The 23,090-nt window shown below is 40.3% G+C and overlaps 1 protein-coding gene across 5 annotated transcripts in view; it reads right to left on the bottom strand.

Annotated features, from left to right (window-relative positions):
* Window positions 1-28: 28 nt before the first annotated feature.
* Window positions 29-23,090, bottom strand: part of fat3a (FAT atypical cadherin 3a) — a 182,270-nt gene continuing 159,208 nt past the window's right edge. For 2 of the 5 annotated variants that reach the window (XM_061781961.1, XM_061781963.1), the window contains 12 exons: window positions 22,531-22,728; window positions 19,775-20,576; window positions 18,539-18,673; window positions 18,271-18,425; window positions 17,863-18,105; window positions 16,421-16,667; window positions 14,040-14,193; window positions 9,601-10,313; window positions 8,143-8,256; window positions 6,394-6,453; window positions 5,237-5,272; window positions 29-2,706 (listed from right to left, as the gene is read on the bottom strand). In XM_061781961.1, the coding sequence (XP_061637945.1) occupies window positions 2,075-2,706; window positions 5,237-5,272; window positions 6,394-6,453; window positions 8,143-8,256; window positions 9,601-10,313; window positions 14,040-14,193; window positions 16,421-16,667; window positions 17,863-18,105; window positions 18,271-18,425; window positions 18,539-18,673; window positions 19,775-20,576; window positions 22,531-22,728 (3,489 nt within the window). In that variant the 3' untranslated portion in view covers window positions 29-2,074. The remainder of the gene's footprint in view (window positions 2,707-5,236; window positions 5,273-6,393; window positions 6,454-8,142; window positions 8,257-9,600; window positions 10,314-14,039; window positions 14,194-16,420; window positions 16,668-17,862; window positions 18,106-18,270; window positions 18,426-18,538; window positions 18,674-19,774; window positions 20,577-22,530; window positions 22,729-23,090) is intronic. The other 3 variants (XM_061781964.1, XM_061781966.1, XM_061781962.1) reach the window with 2 other exon arrangements.

Below are 23,090 nucleotides of genomic sequence, written 5' to 3'. Positions count from 1 at the left end.
ATATTCTCACAATTACAAGGAGATGATGTCATGAGCAAGAACCTTTTTATTTTTTGCACTGAATAAAAAATAAGAAATAAAAAAAGACACTTTGTACACTTTCTGCAGAGAACAGACATATTTTGATCCCGCCTTAAAAGCTAACAAATCAGAAATGAAATTCAGTACAATTATTTCGACTGAAATGCAAAGGTTCTTCATCTGTTATGATACAATGTGTGAATTGAACACTATTCATCTGTAATATTGCATCGATGTGTAATTCATTCAATACCAGTCTGGCAGTGAAGAAATGAAAATAACTGATATTAAACCCCTATTTCCCACATTCTCATTTAAAACAAACAAACAAGGATTACAATTCCATAACTATGAAATCTGTACTATAACAACATAGCTATGTACACTGTACAATGATTTGAACCCAAACATACATCTTTTTTTGCAAATAAAAAGGAGTCTTATGCTTGATTTGATCAGCCAATACCTGGACACACTTGTGTTTATGGGGGTGTGACGATGCAACTGTAAAATGCTGAAAGGCAGTGAAGCCAATTTGTGAACAGAATTCTATGGCAGCAACAGTTCAAGGCAGCATGTAATAGGTGCTTGACAACAGTTTTCATTCATGGTTTCAGTTTACCAGTTGACCTTTTTTTGTGTGTGTTCAATGAAAAATAGGAAGAATGACATCAACACAGGGTAGGATTCATGAATGTGGCACAACTCATAAACATCTTGACAAATCAACATCACATCACTTATGTACCATAAAGTAAACCATTTCATGAAACAGAATTACTGCAGCTGAGTGTGCCCGTGGTTGCTAACATACATGAAATTTAATTTGACGCTGTCACTCTCGTTACCCAATAATAAACCACTTTTAGTAACGTCTCATCAATCTCAAACGTTCCCCCCACAATACACTTTACAGTACTTTTCTTGCGGTGGATGAGTGATCACATAATTAAAAATTTAACATCAATCTGACTTTTCTTTCATTGAATAGAATAAACTTTACTATTATAATTAGTTGTTGCCAAAAATTGTTGTCATCGCTACCACACCATACTTAATGCAGGATTCTTTCTACTGATGATTGCCTACGTCAAAAATGATCGCAAGCATTTCGGTTGGTTTATTAGCCTCCGTGTCCATCATCAGTATGACATGAAAACTACGCGGACTATTTTATTTGCAACAATTTAGTGTTGGGGTGTATTGTTGTGACATTTCCCCTACAGAAGTATCAGTTATGTTCATATTACACTATGCAACAAAGCCAAGAGAAGATAACTGTACAATGTCAAAAGTACTGTTTGTGCTCTTGGTATGAAGCTACACTGACTCAAATGTGATTTTTAAAGATGACACTATGCTTTAAAAGAGAATCTCGAGGTGTGATCCCCAAATAACAAGACCTAACTCAAAGTATATTAGCAACAACAGCAGCCCTTAGCTCTCATTACAATACTAGTCAGCGTTTAAGGGGGCACATTTCACGTGAAATAAAAAACGAAAAAGCATTTTTTCCACACCTGATGACGAGTCAGGTTAATCTATGATACAAAGTCTGTACAAGCACTTTAATTTGTGCAAGAAGGAGAAACTGGAAGGCAGTAGTAGGGAAGGATTTGTGTGTTTCTCGACGGAAGTACTCCTTTGGCATCTGTGAGTCAGCAGGAAATCAAACAATCTTTTCACTTCCATTAGTGTCCCTTCTCTTTTACCTCCGTTTCTCCATAACGTGTAAATATTAATCACTTGTGAGTTAGTCTCTCATTCACATTCTCGATCCAATTCTTATGACATTACATATGACTTCCTGTTGAAACAGAAAGGGCACTTCTTATTTTTCTGCAAGTCAAGAAAAGGACTGCCTTTTTCTAATGAGTGTGTTACAATGCAGAAATACAATGGATAACGCTTCCCTCAATTGTATCATTGTTTTGATGGTTTTGTCATTCAATGGATCTTCTTCCAAAGCATGTTTTTTTTCCCCCATATAATGTATGTAGAGCATTTTCTCTCTCCCACCGTGCCCTTCCAGTGAGACGTCACTGTACAATCATCACACCTCTGTTTGTTGCTGCGAATCAGTGATGATGGTTACTCCTCGACGCAGCTCGTCCATACTGTCAAAATTGCTGCCACGTTCAGAGTCATCCAGCCCACACGGGCCAGACGCGTCCGATGCTGATGACGCTCCAGTTGACAGCCGCACATTTAGAGACAAAGAGTCATCGGCGTCCCCGGTTTTTGGGGTAACCCCGCTCACCGAAGTACTGAAATCCCCTTGCACTGCCTCCCCCATTGGAAGCTGATGGGGAGGCAGGTATTGACTGGGGTGGAAATGAGGCCTCCCATGCTGATGGGCAGTGTCACCAGAACTCAAGGTGCTCTCCTTGGAAACTGGCAGGTTGGCAGGTAGTAGAGTATGGGGCTCTGCATAGTCCTCTCCAACAGGCAATGGAGGAGGCAATTGGTCTTGGCTGAAGAATTCTTCCTCATGGGGAGGGGGGTAGTCGCTGTCAACGTCGTAACCTCCCAGATAGTAGTCCGATTCTAATTCACGAGCGCTTCCTCCAAGTCGTGCTGCTGCGGCCGCTGCAATGCCTCCAGGAGGCGCCTCGTACCCTGGCACCTCTTCAATGTCAGACAGTTTGGTGCTTGGCATCCAGTCTGATGTGTCCCAATGATATGCTGGACAGTAGAAAAGGACATGGTTAGTGACAAGCTGCAATGTGACGGTTCCACATGGAAAAGTCAACACTGGCAACATCTCCCTCGCCATAGTGGAAAGCTTTGCAGTACACACGCCTTGGGTATGCAAAAGGTGCGTCACACACAGGCAGTTGCAGGAACATTAAACAAAGATTGTGATGGTCAATCACATGACAGGCACTTGCACAAAATAACACTGGGTTTCTGAATTGCTGTGGCATGCACACAAGAAGCTGTTAAGGGTCAGGATCGCAGCATGCTCGGATTCATGGAAATTGCAGCACAGAAGCCATGTTCAAAAACATCAAATTTCAACATTTTAGAAAAGCGTATCAAATATTTGGTCAAATGTACTCTTGATTGATGATCACATATTTGTTCACAACAGGATGGCCTGTTCAATTACGTTGGCGTGCACCAGAAATACATCTATTGAGCCTCTAGCCAAAATACTGTCCATCATTATATTTATACAGTTAAACCTGAAATGATTTAGAAGCTTGCCATTTCGAATAAAGCGAATATTTACTTGCTTAACCCTTTTAAAACGATGGCGTTCACCGGTGACACAGCGGCACGTCTATTTCGAATTACCAGAACTCCTCGCTACTTCGTGCGATTTTAATCATTCAAACTGCCCCTGAAAGCTGTGAAACTAATATATATATATATTATGGTGCTAAAAGAGCTAATGTGCATCATTAATGGCACAAGGAAGTGAAACGAGACTGTAAGATGCTGACAAGAGACAAATTAAAAAAATAATGTACTGTATGTTCTATACATCCCACAATTTAATTAAAGTACTGTAGTTATAGAAACTCAAGGTAAATGTTGCTCTTATATTTGTTCCTGTCGATTTTGTTGCGTGTGTGCATTAGCTATTTGTCAAGCTAAGGCTGGTATGTTTCAAGTTATTTCATAAAACTCTGACTGTGGCTTGTGTTTTAAACAGTGGCTTTCCAGTCATGTGCTGCAATTTGGTGATTTACCAAACATATGAGTTGAGATTACTCAGTCAGGTTTATTTTTCTGCGAGCAATAAGAGCCCAATTGACCTTATGTGAGTCATTGCTGCCACATTAAAATCATAAAACCAATAAACCTAACTGAATTAGAGATGTGCAGGTGAGTGACTGCACTAAACTGACCGTAAAAAAAAGTCTCTGACGCACTGAATCCGCTGGAAGTGAACTGCGATATGGCGGTTTCAATATTTCAATATTAGATGCAATGTTGGATTGATTATGAATATGACAATACTGTATTATTTTTCTTATTACTGCCTTGTGGCGCAACTGAGGCAAGAATGGAAAGTACTGAGCAGTCTTGGATTGCACACTGAAGCCAAAGCATAACTGAGAGAGCATTTTGACGAAGAATTCTCTCAGCAAAAGGGCGACCTATCATGGACTGATGGAAATGAACAATTGAGCAAATTGTGATGGAAGATAAAAAATGTCAAACAAAAACAATATCATGCATCAAAACAGAACACAAATTGTTTAGAGACTGAGAAAGTGGACTTTTACATCACCAAAGTTGCACAATCACTGTTATGGAAGAATAACTCCAAACAGCATGACAGTCGATGTAGTAAGGTAAGTAATGGGGCAAGCAAGAATGGCGTTAGTTAGGAAGAAGGATGACAAATGAGTGATTGTCCTCTGCTGCCAAGCCAACAAGCTGTGGGAGGAGGGGATAGAGCTCACAGGAGTTGAATGAATTAATCAATGACAAAAGATATAGATAAAAAGATACAAGGAGTAGACTGATTTGAAACCCCTTATTTTCCAAAAGTCACTGCCCGGCTATGTGAGTTGCAGGTGGTTAGCCAGTCAAGCCTCCCTATTATCTTATTCTCTTTTGCTTCTCAGGATAACGGTACTTGATTGGTTGCAAGACTAAGGGTTAGCACTTTTGGGTATTGAAGGTATTCATTGGTTCCTCTACACGTAGATCAGTGAAGCCGGAGGGCCTGGTCACAACAAGGGCACAAAATTGCTTCCTAACTACTTCTGTCTGTCTGGTACTGGCAATGATTAATGAAGCAGTTGCTGAGTATTGCACTTTAGTCAAATGGAAACATTGACCTCATCTTAGTCCTAGAGAAAAGGTCAGATGGCTTGCAACAAACGTTACGCAAAGTAGGTCATCTTATCTTGCTCCAAAACCAAAAGTTGTCACGGTTGGACTGATAGCATGCCATTAAAATATGAATCTTTTTTGTCATTAGTCATCATTTGGCTAAGACAAATCTACAGCGGAAGTCTACTCCTTGCAGAGAGATAGATAGATAGAGATAGATAGATAGATAGATAGATAGATAGATAGATAGATAGATAGATAGATAGATAGATAGATAGATAGATAGATAGATAGATAGATAGATAGATAGATAGATAGATAGATAGATAGATAGATAGATAGATAGATAGATAGATAGGTAGATAGATAGATAGATAGATAGATAGATAGATAGATAGATAGATAGATAGATAGTTTTCACCTCTGTTGTAGGTTTGACTTTGGTCCATGACTGACACTGTCACATGGAAGAATAACATATGAGATGTTTTAAGTATTTGGGGTGACTAGATTGTTGCATGATACAGTGCAAAAGTCGCAGGTCACCATTAACGTTGCTGTTTTAATTGTATATTTCATAGCAAAAAATACGCGGCACGGTGGAGACTGGTTAGAGCAGTTCTGAGGACCGGGGTTCAATCCCCGGCCCCGCCTGTGTGGAGTTTGCATCTTCTCCCCGTGCCTGCGTGGGTTTTCTCCGGGCACTCCGGTTTCCTCCCACATCCCAAAAATATGCATGAATTGGAGACTCTAAATTGCCGTAGATGTGAATGTGAGTGCGTATGGTTGTTTGTTTTGTTTGTATGTGCCCTGCGATTGGCTGGCAACCAGTTCAGGGTGTACCCCGCCTCCTGCCCGATGATAGCTGGGATAGGCTCCAGCGCGCCCGCGACCCTAGTGAGGAGAAGCGGCTCAGAAAATGAATGGATGGATGGATAGCAAAAATACAAAGACTAAATATTTGTCACGCTAAAGTTACCAGGAATACGAATCAAAGGGCTATCAATAGAGCTTTCTAACCCGGGAATTCTTATGACGTCATCCGACAAGAACAATGAAGTTGCCCGCTAACTCAGATGGACAAAAAAACACAAATACGGCAATCCCCTTTTTGTTCACTGTTGATAACACTTTGGCCTTGGTGGAGGTTTGAGTGACATTCTTGTGATACAGTATGTAGTGTATTTTCGAACTGCTAAAACAGCAACTCTAATGGTGCCATAACATTTTGCATGGTACTGTAAATATAGTCAATCCGTAGGTGAATCGCTTCATCTTTTTTTTCCTTTTAAATCAAGCTGTAAATCGGGTGATTCGTTTGAACGTCCTATTAACCATTAACATAAAGAACAATCACAGCTTATGAGGCTCTAACTGGACTACAATTTTACCTGGGTCAGAGCCAATATCTTTAAATTTAAAGGGACCTATAATGAGAGTTCAAGCTATGGACGCTTTGAGATATTCTTCAATTCAAATTGTGTTTTCCACAAATTGTAGTCTGTCAAAAAACACACCCGAGAAAGGAAAAGAGTGGAACAGTCAGAGGTGAGATGCAAAGTGGATGAGACATGGTACCTTCACTTTCGATTGTGTCGACAGCGTCATTGACCAGTCGAATGACGGTCACTATGGAGGCTTTTGGAAGGAAGAAGGAGATACGTTTTGAAAGACAGTAATTCATGGTGATGGTTTACGACATCCACTCACAATCCCATTTGTTGCTGCACAGAAGATTACCTTTGCAGCCTTTGACTTGAAGACTTCTCTCACAGTTTTGCTCTTACAAATAGAAAATGAACAACCCTATCAAACAAGCATGCAAATGACTAAACATTACAAATGAAAAATAAAGACTCAGAGAACAAAGAAAAGAATAAAAGGGAGTGGGGATGTGGTGTGCATAACAATACACCTGACAAATTGTATTGGCTTGAAATGTCAAAAATAATCGGGCAAAATCAATGCCTTTAATTAACGGCCCATGATGTTGAGTGACATTTCTGAATCACACTGTTGGGAAAACTGTGGATCTCGAGGAAGCGATGTAATGAAAACAAGGCAATGGAATCAAACCAAGACACAAACCCAGACAAACGCTGCGCTGCATACTGTCAAAAGATTAAAAGACACCCTCATCTTCAGCAAGTGCGACTGGCTGTAAGAACAGCTACAATGTGCTTTGGAAAAGCCCCCCAAAAATCTGTCACAGCAGGATCTTTACTATATTCTTTACATTTGATGTCACATTCATCTGTGTAGCAAGCAATGTCTAAAATCTACAGTCGATATCAGTCGATATCATATCCGCTGTATTTTATGTATATGATAGGAAATTGCTATCTTGTGTTTGCATGCATTCATCAGTCCAAGAGGAACTACAGAATTAACATGAACTTTTCATAATGACCATTATGGCTTGTGGCACCTCTAAATAAATACACTTAATGAAGAGGGAGCTATTATTTGACCTAAATAATACAGTAAAATGGCCCGATCCGAAAACCATTCGTTGACTGGGGGTGCTGACGGTTGCAGTCATCCAAATTCTAAATCGCTATCTTCATTCACACTCTGTTTGAATGCCCACCACCTAATTTGGATGCACCGCATTAGCCCAACCCCCCACACTTTGCACGCCACCGCTACTGTTGCTATTTCAATCAGATTATATGAATAGAAAATAATCCCTTACACAACTATTTCATCAACCGAAACAATACTTCATTGTTTGTAGTTGTGAAAGTCATGCTTTGGTTTAAACAGTGGAGGAATGATTTCGTTGATGGCAAACTGCACCAAGAAAGGATTGGTATGTTTGAGTCAATAGAGCTATAAGGACAAACTGCATACATTGGAAAACTGAATCTGTGGCTGTGTGCGACATGAAGCTGGTGTTGTATGTAATCTAAGCCGCATCTTTACAAAATAATGCAGGAGACACAGTTGGCTGTAGCAGTAACAACACAAGGGAAGCCAGCTTCTGTTGTGTTTCCATTCCTCCTCCTCTTCTCATTGATAATTCACCCGTATTGTTGTGTCCCCTCCAGTCTTTCATTCTCATTCTCCTCATGCACACACCAGAGACATGAGGTCTTTGTATGGTGTGCTATTGTAAACCAAACATTTCACCAAGGTATGAAACCCATGTTTATGTAAAGCATTTGTATTTGCATTTCAATGTGAAGATATAGTCCCAGTCTTTGCAAACAAGCAAAGATATTTGAGACCAACATTACCAGAGCTGCAACTCAAGGGATATTTGAGATTCAGAGTGTATTGCTGACAACACAGTACAATAGAAGAGGAGGGGGGGTCGTATCTTACCATTGTCATCACAGGAGTCGGACTGAAAAGAGTTCAGCGACTGGACCTCTGAATTACTGCCCTTGTTGCTCCCTGAGAGACAAGTTACTTCCTCCGCCGTATCAACCATCTTACCTGCAAAGACAGGATAGAGGATCAGGAGGCAATTTTAGGGTTTAAAGTGTTGTTGTTGTTTTTAACAAAACGTAACTATAAACAGTCCATCAACATTTTCCCAAGTTTCGTTTTCAATTTTTTATGTAAGTAGGAATTATGTAAACTCCAAATAATGCTCCCATCCCTGGGTGAAATTTCAGGACGACCCTAAAATGCACTAACTGTTACAGATGAACGTAATATGACATTCACTAAACTTCTGAAAGCACATGTCCAACTCTTAAATGTTTTCGTGCCTTTTTGCACAACTTGCTGATTTCTAACAAGCATGGTAATTCACAACAGGTGTCTCAGCTATGACTCCACACTCATAATTGGTATTTAAACACTCCTTTTCATCATGCTGTTCACATTTTGACGTCATCAGACCAAGACGAAAAACGACATTGTGCCTTCCTTGTTCCTCAGTCAGATTGCCTTTTGATTGGTTACAGTCTGTTTCACGTCACATTTCACCGTGTCATGACTCAGGGAGTTGTCGGCTTTCCACACGCAGATTTTGGGTTGTAAATATTGAACGTGTTTAACATTAAAGATGGTCAGCGCTGACAGGTTTTGCACCCTATTACCGGGATAACGCCACTCTTAACATAACTCAAACCACAGGATAATCGTATAGGGTCATCTTTTAAGACATAGGATAGTCTGGCATTCGACATCCTTAGTCACTAAGGGGCAAAACTGGGAAAAAAAACAGCAGGTCATCAGCAGGTTGCAACGCAGATACAAAGAAACTGGAAAAGTCACAGAAAGGCATAAAAGTCAATGCCCTTGAAAATGTTCATGGATCAAACAGCAGTCGTGAATTTTGCTGCTCAATTCTTTGTTAGAGAACTGGAAGTTGTGAAAAAGTACTGAAACAGTGAACAGCTGCAAAGGTGGATACAAAAGTTTAGAGACGGTCAAATCCAGTATCTCCGCTACCAACTTCCAAACTGGGAAAAACAGGTGAAAGCACTTCCTTCCAGCACGGGTAAAAGATTGGGACGTAGGATATAGTAAACATGTATTTAATTTTTGTCCGAAGGCACGAGCCATAAAGAAAACAACATTTTAGCAAGTTCGGCTTCAAACCATCATGTCAACAACCGGTAGTTATGCTCGTTAGTGCAGCATACACAGGAGCTGTGCTAACCTGTGTACGACGTGATTTTCCAAATAGAGCGGGTTAAGTTTCAGTTAACCAGTTATCAGTAACCAGTTCCGTTTTTTGTGACTACGGTACTGTGCATCTTCACGAAAAAGGAATACGGTAGTCTCATTTGAATTTCAGTATGACTATCCACTCACAAACACTCTTACCCTCGTCACTGTCCCACGGGCTCTTTCGTATGGAGTCACAGTCTGATCGACAAGGGGAAACTGGGGGAAGGTTTGGGGCCACGCTGCACACCACAACCCCCCTCCTGGTGGACCCTGACAGAATCCTTGGGGACTCTGGGTGAAAGGTGCTCATCTCCGTATGCTCCACAGCGCGTCCGTCCACCATCTTTTCCAATGTAGACCGTGGATCACCCTGGAAACAAGGAGTGTACGCCATAGGCCTGACAGGGACCTGTGGAGGTCCCATCATCCCACCCACTCCCCCCAGAGTGGGCCCCAGCCCGGTCTCTGAGTAAAGGTTGATAGGGTCTCCTGCTGTGCAATGCAGGGTCTTAAACTGAACCCCATTGGCTTTGTTGAGAAGGGCTGCTGTAGCAGGGTCCTGGACCAGCGACAGGTTGTTTCGCGAGTAGCTCTTCTGGAAGACCTTCTTGCGGAAAGCGATGAAGAGGATGATGAGGGTGGTGATGACAAAGAGCACAACGGCGATGCCAATCAACTCCTCCTTTCCGACCACCGCATGCCCAGCTTGCATGTCAGGGACGACAACAGGCCGCAGGCTGCAACGCTGGCCCACAAAGCCCGCAGTGCAGTTACAGTAGAAGGAACCATGAGTGTTGACACAGACACCGCCGTTCTCACACTCGCCCTCGGGATTGCTTCGGTCACATTCGTTTACATCCTTCTCACACCTGCAGGATGGAGGGTTGGAAGAAAGAAGGCAAGAAACTGGTATGAGAAGAATGTATAACTAACAATGGCTACACAAATGATTTGCTCCCATACAGATCAGTTTCCAAAGGAGCCCAATCGTCAAACGAAATGTACAAAGGATAGATCTATCCCTCTGTGAGCATCCGAAACAAACCATTTTTCTTAGATGATTCTTAGTTTTTCACATTTTCAAAGTAAGTTTATGGACCCAAGTGGAAGTTCATGAAACATGTTTTACCAGTATTACTACTACTTGCGAACCTATGCTTGTAAGTGACAGCTCTGACAACAAACGCGGCAGCTACACAACCATACAAACTGTATGTTGGCAATATACATCACAAGCACATCACTATTCGGAGGTAGGTGTTACCAGGTAAGATAACTGCTTTTGGCCTTTATGAGAAATACAACGGTTGGCTGTGTTGTCCCTAAAGGACAATACAAAGTGGAGATTTAACTATACTTTCGATCACTGACAGTATTAAGTCAGTGTAATGTGTATCAGAAATAAAAAAAATCATCATGGCTTTCCTGAGATAGGTTTTTCTAAAAGCTAAATAATAACGGCATTTTAAATTACTCTAGAATCATCACTGCTTCCATCTATTATGCTTGCCTCCTATTCGTTCAAGTGGGAAGTTAGAGGTCGCAGGCAAAATGCAATAGTAGAGGTAGTGTTAAAAAAATTCTCAACCTGGTGGTATTTCTTAATTCAATGTTAAATGAGGTTATGTAGTTTGAAAAGTGAATTAGACTCAATGATGGAGTCACTGAAATGGAAGTTGTACAAAGTCAAATCAAGCATACAGACTGTGCAAGACATCCCAAAAACTATTTACCTTGAAGGTCTGTTGGCACACTTGTATTTCTGAAGATTAATTGACAAGCATTTACAAGTACGCTTTTAAATACACGATCGAAAACCGTGTTTAGAAGTGATTATAAAGTTTGTTAGAGAAAAAAAACGTTTTCACAGTATGTAATGTAATATTGCCCCCATGTGGCTACAAAAAGAAAACACAGTGAGTTAATTTTATTTTTTTAATAAGTGGACTTCATAGCTCTAAATTCAAAATACAATTTCAAAATTAAGTTTTTATTTTAGTTACAATTTTAACATTTTGATAAACAGTTGCACACAAAATTATTCAACCCCAATTGCAAATTGTAACGCTATTATAATGATAAAGTGATAAACCCACCTGTACCTGAAGTTGTAAAGTAGTTCCCTGCGCTTTGTTAGTACTATGTGGAGACAGCATCTCTAACGACGACTCGTGTTTCCATGACCTATGGCATGTGATCGCTGTGCGTTGTTGTGCGTGGCCATGATTATGTTGCGGGGACCTATGCAACGTACGTCTTCCACCTTGTCAAATAATTTTTTTACACATAACGGCCTAGCGCCTTCTGCCCAAGTTGAGTCAACAAACAACAGAAATACGCGAGCTACAACAAAAATTACTTCATAACTGTTGTTGTGTACATTGTGTTCTCATCCCTCCCGACTCATCCCAATATTCACTATCGCTGTGTGTCTTCTGTCACTCTCCACTATCTCAACCCAACTAATGGAGGCAGATGGCTGCCGGGCATACTACAGGTGTTGTTTCGGTTCAAAGATTTCGGTTTTAAACAGGAGGTTTCTTGTCTAACAAAATGCTTACTCATTTGGGGTTCAGTTGACTTTTTTAGGGAGCAGGGAGTTCAGTTACAAAAACATAAAACTGAAGTAAATTTTTTTTTGGGCCCGCTTATGGCCATACTACCCTGAGAACGCTTGATCTTGGAAGCTAAGCAGGGTCGGGCCTGGTTAATACTTGGATGGGAGGCTGCCGGGGAATACCAGGTGCTGTAAACTTGTGTAAGGGAAGGAAAACCAACTGGTCCTCCAGATTGGGGGTTAAGCAGCAGGCCAATCACCTGTTCCCGTAAAAAACTACGGATTACAGAAACCACAATTGCGGCCTTATGTGCCTCATGGCACTGAGAGCTCTAAAAAAAAAAAAATGTTCGTGGAACCATGGAAGACGGATTAAAAGTCAGTGCTCAGCTTCAGTCAGGAATGTTAAAAACTACAAACAAAACCAGGAATCCTGGACTTTGACCTGTGACCTATAGCCACATGAAGGCGATAACAAGGTCTCCTAAAGAATATATACAAAAGATTAAAGAACTGATGATTCAGCAGGATTTACAAAAACAGTGTCTTTACTGGCCTGCCCAAAAAAATCAATCTGATCCATGTAACCCATTTACAATGCTGCTGCCTTTCAGTAAATAATATTTAAGATCACTCTGTACTGTACGTTTTATTCTCCTGTCTAATCTCTTATGTTTATCTCATTTTCTATTTCCTGTAATTTTCATCTAAATTTGTTCCGTAAATCTTTGTTTAAATGTTTGTTTGAATTTGGGACTGAATTTCTGTTGTTTTGTTTAAATTTCCCTGTTCTGCTATATGTATTGATGCCTACATTTTTAGAATCGAGTACTCTTCAATTATTCCATTGATTAATCAAGTGAGCTCCAGGTATTATTTTTATCCATTTGGTGTCACGAGCTTCACATTCTACTGTAGTATCTGTGACTTCAAGCGTTTATGGCTTTAAAAGGTGGGGCCTGGCCTGTTGAGTGGGATAGTCATCCGTGAATGAGAGTATAGAGTTGGCTGGGCCATTAGAAGTTCACTATAAATGTACTTATTACTTGATATTTTTGCTTACTGTTTGTTCAATAAAGCAATTGAAAGTGCACTGGCGGCTATGTCTACCCTTGACCACTTGCAGGGGCATTACAATACGTTCTAACTGGTAACGGTAGGCGACGTTAAATTAGCTTCAATCGATATGTTGGCGATCGGAGATGTGCTGCTGTGGTACACATTCCACTTTATCTTCCTTGATAAGTGTGAAATGATTCCAAACTCTGGACTCCTCTGTCTTTTATGGACTCTTTCCTCTTGGCTCACTGCCACTGCGCAAATCATTTCTACAGAGCGGTGTGAGTGTGAGTGCAGTAATTTAAGTCCCTGCGGAAAATGATCCCTGCGAAGCTTTGAGGCAGAAATTTTGCTTCGACCTTTTTTGTAATTGAATGATTAGAGGTATTCGATTAGCGTAATAATGCGCATTTTCCTCCCCAAAAAATTCTCAAAAGTCAATAGTGCGCAATGGAAAAAAATGATAATGCTTTGTTTAATGATAATGCTTTTCTGAAATGCTTGGCCGTTTAATCTCAATCCCATAAAAATTTAATTAAATCTGTTTCGCCTGGTCCTTCATGTTTTCTTTTAAGAATTGTACCCATCTTACAAATTCTGCCTGAGTAATCTGTGTGTTTTGTAAGTTATTAAATACAAGTTGGGCTGTGAATTTCAAAATAAGAGCAACTAAATAAATAAAAAAGGATTACGTGTTCAAATAAAGTGCTTAACTTCAGAATAATTCTTTGAAAAAAACCTAACAAAATATAGATAATACTTCATGTTTTAATCATATGGGTAGAAGAAAAATCATGCATTGTAAAAATGCATTGTACATAGGTAGAAGGGTTTTCCAGAATTTTGAGGTCATCTTTGGGGGTGCGTATTATACATGGGTGCGCATTATACACGGGAAATTACGGTAATCATTGCAGCCCTAGAATAAACCCTTGAAGGATTTTACCATTTCGAGCTTATTGATTAGAATGATACTCACGTTAGACCAATGAAGCCTCTTCTACAGCCACAGAGGAATGCGTTACCAATAGCCTTACACATGCCCCCGTTCTTACATGGATTTGGTACACACGCTGTTATCTCTATCTCACAGCGCCCTCCAGTGTACATCGGGTTACAGCTGCATGAGAATCCTGGCAGACAAGAAAACATACAATTAAGAATTTAGGGGTTGCACGACTTCATTTTTTTCCCTTTTTTTTTTAACTCAACACAAATGAGATGAATGTTGACATGACATTGACTAGTTGCTGATGATACCATTGACCTTTTTTGCAGTATAGTAATATAATTTTTTGTTTTTTAAATAACAGAAGGAGGAAATGCATCTACATTCACCAACAATGGACAGCTCATATACCAAATGTATGCTTAAGATACACGTTACATTCAAGCGCATCAGTGTGGGCTTGGGAAAGAAATCCTCTCGTTTTGCACAACTTGACCAAATAGGGAATATTGTCGTAACTGGGCCCACCACAGCAGCGAGTTCATGAGAGTGGGAATTTGCAGTGGTTGCAAATAATCACAGACCTTTACGTGTGGGGGAATAATTCCCCACTCTCCTACCACTTTGATAGTGTGGGCCAAAGAATTGTTCAAAATCCTGCTTGAGTCTTTTCTTTTTCCCTTTACTGGTTGTCCCTCAATTACCAGAGCTGCACATTCAGAAATAGAAGACACTTTAAATTTAAGGTGACACAATTTAAGGTGATGGACAAATTTTATTCACTACTCATATCATGCTGCTGATGGCTCTGCCAAAACATGTGATTAGTGACTAGTCAACGTCAGGCTCTAAATGTAATCGTGAAATAGTAAAGTTTACTAGTCGACTAGTCTGTACAACCCCTAGTAAACAATGAAGAGGTTCAATGAAAAAACAAACCCTGTCTTTGGGGAAAACGTGGGCACACACACAATAACAATATTAAGAAAGTACATGCAAATGCATGCAAAACACAAGAAAGTCCTTTAAAAAATACATTGCCTACACAAAGGAAATCTATACATTTTTACAGCACATTCGAGACACTAACTTTTCACAGCGTAAATCAGTACAGCGGGAAGCTACAATTATCACCAAGGTGTTCTCATCACTGCATGAATAAAGAGCATTGTTATGAAGCGATCAGTTGTTTGTCCTATTATTGCTATTTGTTTTAAAATGGTTCAAATCTTGCTTCAAATCTATGTCATTGGGCAATTTAGTGTTCAATTAAAGTAACTGTTTTTGGAAAGTGGAAGGAGGTGAGAGAGTACAGTGTTCCCCCGCCTCTTCACGGCACTCTTGAATTCACCTATTCTTAGTTTAGTTTTATTTTTATTTTTGGAGAACACATCCTGCCTCCGAAATTTGCTGAACAAATCTCTCATTCACTGTTTTTGTGCTCTTGTGAACGCCCCTAAGACGCCACAAGATGGAGCTAGAGGCCTGTCTTATATAAAAAAATAAAATAAAATAGTGCCCCATGGACAGTCGGCCACACGCCGTCTCAGATCAATATATTACAAATAATTATTTTTCTTTCTGTGAGGCATTTGCATAGAGCTAGCTTTTGTAGCCATGATGAAGTAAAAGGGGGGAATTATATCATTGCTGTCTAGTGAATAGCACCTTCATTTGTGGTTAGGCTGTAATAACAAATCTAGAGGAAAGTAAAGTCCTACTTTTCTATTAGGCAGGGCTTTGGCGCCATCTTGTGCCATCTAGGTGCAAGGGCACAATGTTGACACATCTTAAATGTGAAAAGCTTTGTGGGGTTGGGGAGTCGTTGCTGCATTTTCCCACACACCTTTGGGAACATTTTTGCTATTCAAATCATCTGTAGGTAATTTATTTTTAGGTCTAATGTTGTAAAATGGGTTTGAAATTGGGCTGTGAAATATAATGATATACATTGTAGTGCAATACAAAACTTTGACCATAGGATAAACCGCCAATTGTTTGTATAATTTTTTTCAGATTTCCTTCTTTGCTGGCCGCTACTGAGGGAATCCTGGTTTGTTTCTTTTTCTCCGCTTAGTGTTATGCTTAAATTCGGCTGATTTGAGGTCGTACTGTAGCTTGCAGTCAAAACACATAGAAAGATGCTATTCTCATTGGACGGCAGTAATATAATTCCCCCATTTCACTTCATCGGGATTACAAAAGTTGGCTCTACACACACAGAAAAACACGTCTGTTTCAGTATTAAACCGGTCTGAGATGGAGTGTATTACTGTAGACTGTGTTGTGTATAGAGGGTGGGTCTTGCTTTCAATCAAATATTGAGGCCAGCCAAAATGAATACTGGGTTGCTTGTGTCATGTTTGCGCAATGGATTTTTGTTTGTACTTTTTGCAGATGCTGTCACTCACCACCAGAGGGCAGGCTCATGCAGCTTCCTCCATTGCGACATGGCTGCTGCAGACAGGCGTCAGGGTAGAGGATGCAACCCAACTTCAGCTCTGTCAGTCCCACCACCTCAGCATAGTGTGAACGTTTGTTCTGCAGAGGCAGCTCATTGTTGTTCAGCATGACCGAGTCCAGGCAACCTTGGAAGCCTTCAAGCAATTTCGGGTCCTTTTGGGTGTCAATGAGGCTGCGAGAAGTGGGCTGCTGCACCTGGCGTCATTGTGGGCAAGTGTTAGGACAATAACTCAAGACAAAGATATCCGTGGGATATCCAGACTTCCACCGACACGAGTCCTTCTCTTTCTGCAAAACATGACACTAGAGTACCTGTCAGAGCCCTTGAATGTTGGCTTTTTTATGGATAGTCAACCACTCAGAAATTAGCCAATCAAAGTGGGTTTCGTAACATCATGTTCTACTGCGATGCACACTGCATTTGCAAATGTAGTGCCAGTTACTAAAGCAAATTAGTTTGTGGACTACACACCACAAGTAAGAAATATTTAGATGAGGATCTTTAAATATGAACAGATAACAATTAGAACATTTTGTGTTGAAATTCATGAAATTATCTATATATGTACAGTATATACGCGTGTGTGCGTGAATGTGCGTGTGTGTGTACAGCGGATATAAAAGGTCGACACACCCTGGTTCAAATGCCAGGATTATTTTTTTAATGCAAAAGAATGAAACCAAGAGAAATCATTTCAAAACCAAAAACTATGAGTGTGACCTACAACCTGTACAACTCAATTGAAAAATAAATATATTTTCGGGAGGTGAAGTAGAAATAAACCACTAAGTTAATGTGGTTGCACAAGTGTGCACACCCTATTATAACTTGGGATGTGGCTATGTTCAGAATTAACCAATCACATTCAAAATCATGTTAAATGGAATTTAGCACACACCTATCACCATTTAAAGTGCCTTTGATTAATCCCAAATAACGTTAATCTGTTCTGGTAGGCAGTCTGCAATGTGGAGGTTATTTTATTTCTTTTTCTTTTTTTTTAAAGTTAGTTCACTGTTTAATATTTTGACGTAATAATAGAAAGTTAAAGGATGTATTTTCTATAACAGAAACAAAAACAAATTTACGTTATTGAAGACTCTAAATTGCCCGTACGTGTGAATGTGAGTGCGAATGGTTGTTTGTTTTCTGTGAAAAAATAAATACCTTAACCAGATCGCCTTGACCTGATCCACTACCACATCATGATATAGGAAAACCTGTGTTTGGGTCAATATGTGCTTGGTGAATTAACAGATAATTTGTTATTAAGAGGACATATTCGAGGACAGTGCAGTGGACTGCATTTGACAAAGCATTAAAGTGGATCCTGAGTAGCTCTAAAATATTGATACTGATTAAGAAGCAAACAAAAAAAAAAGCACTGACCAGTGCTCCAAAGTAGATGGTTCTGTCTGAAGCAAGGGGTTGCATGTAGGCTTGTCCATGGCGCCTTTCAACATAGCTGTCGTCCAGAGAGAGACTGCTGAAGTTGCGGTTGAGCTCCATTGCCACCGTGTGCCAGCTGCCATCGTTGATCCGGCGGCCAGAGATCCCTAACATGTCGGGACTGTCACCACCTCCGATGCCAGGTGCACAGCTGAGCTGGAACCACAGCTTTCCCTCGTCCAGCTGCTCACACGTGCATAGAAACATATTGTCTGTGACTGTAACTATGGCTTGTCCTGTGGATGAATGCACCCTAAATAATCCTGGACTCTGCCAATGGTATTTTGGTTAAACAAAGACACCTTTAAGAATGAAACATTTTACAAAATGAGAGAGGAGACAATGTACCTTAAGCATTGTGCAAGGCTCACTATGCGTGTACATGATGATTCCTCTAGTCTGCAATGTTCTGATCCTCAGACTGAGCTTCAGCTCTGTTTGGAGTCGCTCAGAAAGATGGTATTTTATGTAGCTGTTACCTGAGAAACTCAATGATGAATGGCCTAAACACACACACAAACACACACGCATGCACGGACATGAGTCCAAAAGTGCGTTATTACATTATGTAAGAGGAAACAAGAAACTTGTGAAAATAATGTTTCTGACAAGACACCTGCACACTCTCCAAGTTTGCCCGGTGGACATTGACATGCATAGCGCCCTCTGTTGACATCCACTGAAACACATTGCATGTCCGCTGGACACGGCTGGTCTTCACATTGCTCTGACAGTACAGCACAGTTGATATCTAACAACAAACACAGGGAACAACAAAAAGGAAATACAAGATTTAGTCAACATTCAATTCATTCATGTATTGTGCAGCTTGTGCTTACTGGTAGGTGTGAATGTGAGTGTTAATGGTTGTTTGTTTGTATGTGCCCTGCGATTGGCTGGCGACCAGTTCAGGGTGTACCCGAAGATAGTTGTGATAGGCTCCAGCACACCCGCGACCCGCGTGAGGATAAGCGGTGCAGAGGATGAATGAATCAATGTTATATGCTCTTGTTCCATACTGGGAATTTACAATATTCCTCCTTTGCAGCAGTGTTCAGAAGATAATGTAGTTGGTTACGATGACAAGTTACCCTCTTGGAAATTTAATAGCAGTGCACCTATTTCAATTACTTTGTCAAAGTAATATAACGAATTACATTGTGATTACATTTTGATTACTTTTGTTAATTAATTTAATTTTGAATGAATGCATCCCTTGGATGTTTCCTCTTAAAACTGGATTAAAACCATCAATAATTATTTTGGAATGAACCACATATTTGTTCTTTATACAACTGATGACAAAACATGATGAAAATACCTGAAAAATGTGTTTCTCGCAATATATGTGTACAATATGTGAAACCATACAATGTTGACCTACTGACAAATGTGTATTAAGACATCGCTTCATATTGCAACCCAGATAAGTGAATGGTACATAAAAAAATCCTAAATTACAAAGATGAAGCCGTTAAATAATATATATATATATTTATATTTAATGCATTCAACAAGTGTAACTATGAGTGTAACCTTTTCAAAATCTCAGACGAACTAATAGTTTGCACCACAGGGTGGTGCTTTGAGGTCATATTTGGAAAAACATGTCATGTTTGAGACTACAGCAGAATGGCACATGACCAGAGTGAGGAAGTGATATGAAAAAAAAAAAATAGCTTTTGTGGCTATTTTCAAATGTAACTAAAATTGTAATGGAAATTTCCAAAAGCAACTGTAATCTAATTACAAATTTCATCCCAGTAATGTAATGGATTACAATTACAATACATTTTTGTAATTAAATTACATCATCCCATTACATGTAATTAGTAACTCCCAAACTGCTTACCAGTGCATGTGCAGCGTGATGTCCGATGGAAGCGCGGTGAGACAAAACTGACTCGCGGTGTGCTGTACGTTGCCAGGTTGTGTGAATCCAAGATGATGTTTTGTTCACACTGCGCCCCACGACAATCCAGCCCTGAGCAGTTCTTATCCAAGATGGCCGACACTTTAAGGACCTCCTCGAGCCGCCGCCTGGAAGCGCTAAGTTTCTGAGTGAGGTAAGCTGCCTTGTAGTACCCGCCCTCAGCTGTTTCCACAGCAACAAGCATGTCCAGCTGTTTAGTCCCACCAACTGGCTGCAGACTGAGCAGGTGCAGAGCGTCCCGTTTCTGAGAGGTGGCTGCTTGTTGCAACACCTTCAGCACGCTCTTCAGGTGCGAGGCGACAAAGTCTTGCGGCGCTACGCTCTCAAAGCGAACGGTGACAGCCTCACGCAGCATCTCAGGGGTGGCCTGCTCAACATGCACACTGACAGGCACAGGGACGGCAAAGCGGCCATCGCTAACACTGGCGTTAAGGGAGTATCTGCCAGCATCCAAACCTCCCAGAGCAATGATCTTTCCGTCACGAGGGCTAATCTTGAAGAGACTGCGATGGGCTGGCGGGGCGTGGCCAAAGGTCAATGCATCATAGGGGTCAGCATCTGTGGCGTGCAACTTTCCAATGACACCGCCGGGAAATTCATCCTCCATGGTGACAATATGAACCTCGAGTGGCAGGGCTACAGGCCTGTGCAGGCTCTCTTCGATCACCCTGACTGTCAGCATGGAGGAAGAGGACAAGCGAGGCCTCCCAGAGTCGGTCACCTAATACAAGGAGAAGGGCGAAAAGATTAGATGCTGGTACGCAGACTTCAAGCAGTGATTCCCAACTAGGCTGCGAGAGACCATCAGGGGGACCGCGGGAAATGATCCAATTTCACTTCATTTGTTTGAAAATTATTATTTGCTATTTACAAATGCATCTTTGTCTATACATCTACGCCAGTGATGCAAAGTGACAGACAGAACAATTCAATGCTCTTCTATTCGACGGCACAAGGCCCAAAAAAACAATGATGTCAGCTTTGTGTTCAATTAAACAGGGCCAGATTTTACACTGAGTAAATTTAGACAGGATAATCATTACTTCACCATTCTTACTTTTCGTGGCATTTTGTTTGGTGGTGTGCCATGAGATTTTTCCAAGTTAAAATAGGTGCCGTGGCTCAATGAAAAATAAAATACTGATTCAATTATACATCTCGTGGACTGCCAGAATGTCTTTGAAAATGTACCCTTTTGAATATTATTACATTACCCAATTGTACTCAATGAAGGTGCTGCCGAGTGCATTTTTAACATATATTTTTTCTCTTAATAGATTAAAATTTTTTTATAAAACATTGATCGAGTAACATTATAACTAGGGCTCACCCAATATGGATTTTTTGAGGCCGATTCCGATGTTTGGCAGAATAAAATTCAGATGACCAATGAATCAGCCAATTAATTTTAAAATATATAATGAATAAAATCACTTTTTTCCTATTTTTGGTCCCTTAATGCTTACAACAATAACAATATGAACTGCAGGCAGAACATTTGACTGTTTCGCAATACTTTGTTCTGTAGTATTTGATTAACTTTAAAACAGAGAGAAACACTGGCAAACGTTGGCAGATTTTATCCCGATTTTGGTTGATTTCTTTAAATGTTTTTATTTTTTTAACTGTAATTATCTATGTTGTAATATGTTTATGTGTGGGGAAAAAAGGCAAAACTCAGCAACATGTGATTTTTGCCGATTTGAAAAGGCCAATTAAATCGGTCGGGCCCTACTTACAACCTTCCAAAGTATTTCCACCTATAACTCAAGGGTAACTCATCCATCCATTCTCAATACCGCTTATCCTGTTGAGGGTCACGGGGCACTGAAGCCTATCCCAGCTGACTTGGGGCGAAAGGCGGACTACACCCTGGGCACGGACAACCATTCGCACTCAATTTTACACTGTCACAGAGTGGGAACTGAACCCACGCTGCTCACACCAAAGTCAGGCAACTGTACCACTACACCATTAGTGACCTCAGATTCAGTCATTTCAGGATAAAGCCTTTTCAGTATTTGCTTAAAAAAGTGCCTGCTTTATTTCAGTGTGATATGGTTTGTTTTCTCCGGGTGTTTATTCCTCTGTGCGTCTGCCCTGGAGTTGTGCTGTTTTGTTTCCCCTGTGCCTCACATCAACACCTGCAGATAATTTGGTGCTGTTTACACCTCCTCCCTACTGCAATACAAAATACACCCACTAATCTTTTTTCTGGTTGCTAGTCTATTTCCAGATGTATAAGAAGACATATGTGTGTTTAAAAATGTTGCTTAGTCCGGCCTTTCTCAAGCCAAAGCATCTAAAATATACCTTCTGTTTCCATCTGTTTCAAGCCTTTTGACATACCACGCTCAGCCACTCACACACCAGCCACAGTCAAAGAAACAATGAACAATGGTTTATTGCTTTTTGTTAATAATCTTCCATATTTTTAAGGATGTCTTCATCTTCAGACATCTTGATAGAGTGTAACAACACAACACTACGCAATAAATCAGGTTATATCCATCATTTCCCCACTGCAGCATCTGGCAGAAGAAACTATGATAGTTATTTTGTATTTCCTTGCAATCTGAAGTGAAACCAAAAACTTGCTCACTATAATAAGAAGAATACAAGAATACATTACAATTCTTATTATTTATGGTCATTCTAAAGGAAGTTGACTGTACCTGTATATGAACAACATATTTGGTCGCGAGGTCTCTCCTGAACACCTGATTGGCCACAAGTGTTCCGTCTTGCTCCAGCTCAAATTCTCCAGCCTCATTTCCAGACAAGATGTGGAAGTCAAATGGCGGGCCGTTATGGGATGAGTCCAGGTCGATAATGGACAGCTGGATGATGCTGGTGCCAATTGGCTTGTTTTCCTAGGGGAGTCAACAAACTGTTAATTGGATCTGCCAAATTGGATAGTAATCTCTTCTCACATGTTGATTCTGAGTGGTAGAATGTTGCTAAATTTAATGTAATTCCTTTTTAGTTGCTATAGCATAACCAACACTACAGGTGCATTTCAATAAATTACAATGTCAAGGGAAACTCAATTTAAGTTATTCAATTCAAAAAGTGAAACACATCATCACATAGAAATTCATACCGTGAAATATTTATAGATTTTATGTCATAATTTTGATAATTATTGCTTACAGTTATGAAAACCTCACAGAACCAACGCAAAAAATATAAAATAATGTATTATATAAGAACCCATATAAATATTTAGTCCAGA

This window comes from Phyllopteryx taeniolatus, chromosome 8, assembly GCF_024500385.1.
Source record: "Phyllopteryx taeniolatus isolate TA_2022b chromosome 8, UOR_Ptae_1.2, whole genome shotgun sequence".
NCBI classification, from domain to species: Eukaryota; Metazoa; Chordata; class Actinopteri; order Syngnathiformes; family Syngnathidae; genus Phyllopteryx; species Phyllopteryx taeniolatus.
The sequence above is the reverse complement of the archived record's forward strand: the minus strand, read 5'-3'. Positions and strand labels throughout refer to the sequence as shown.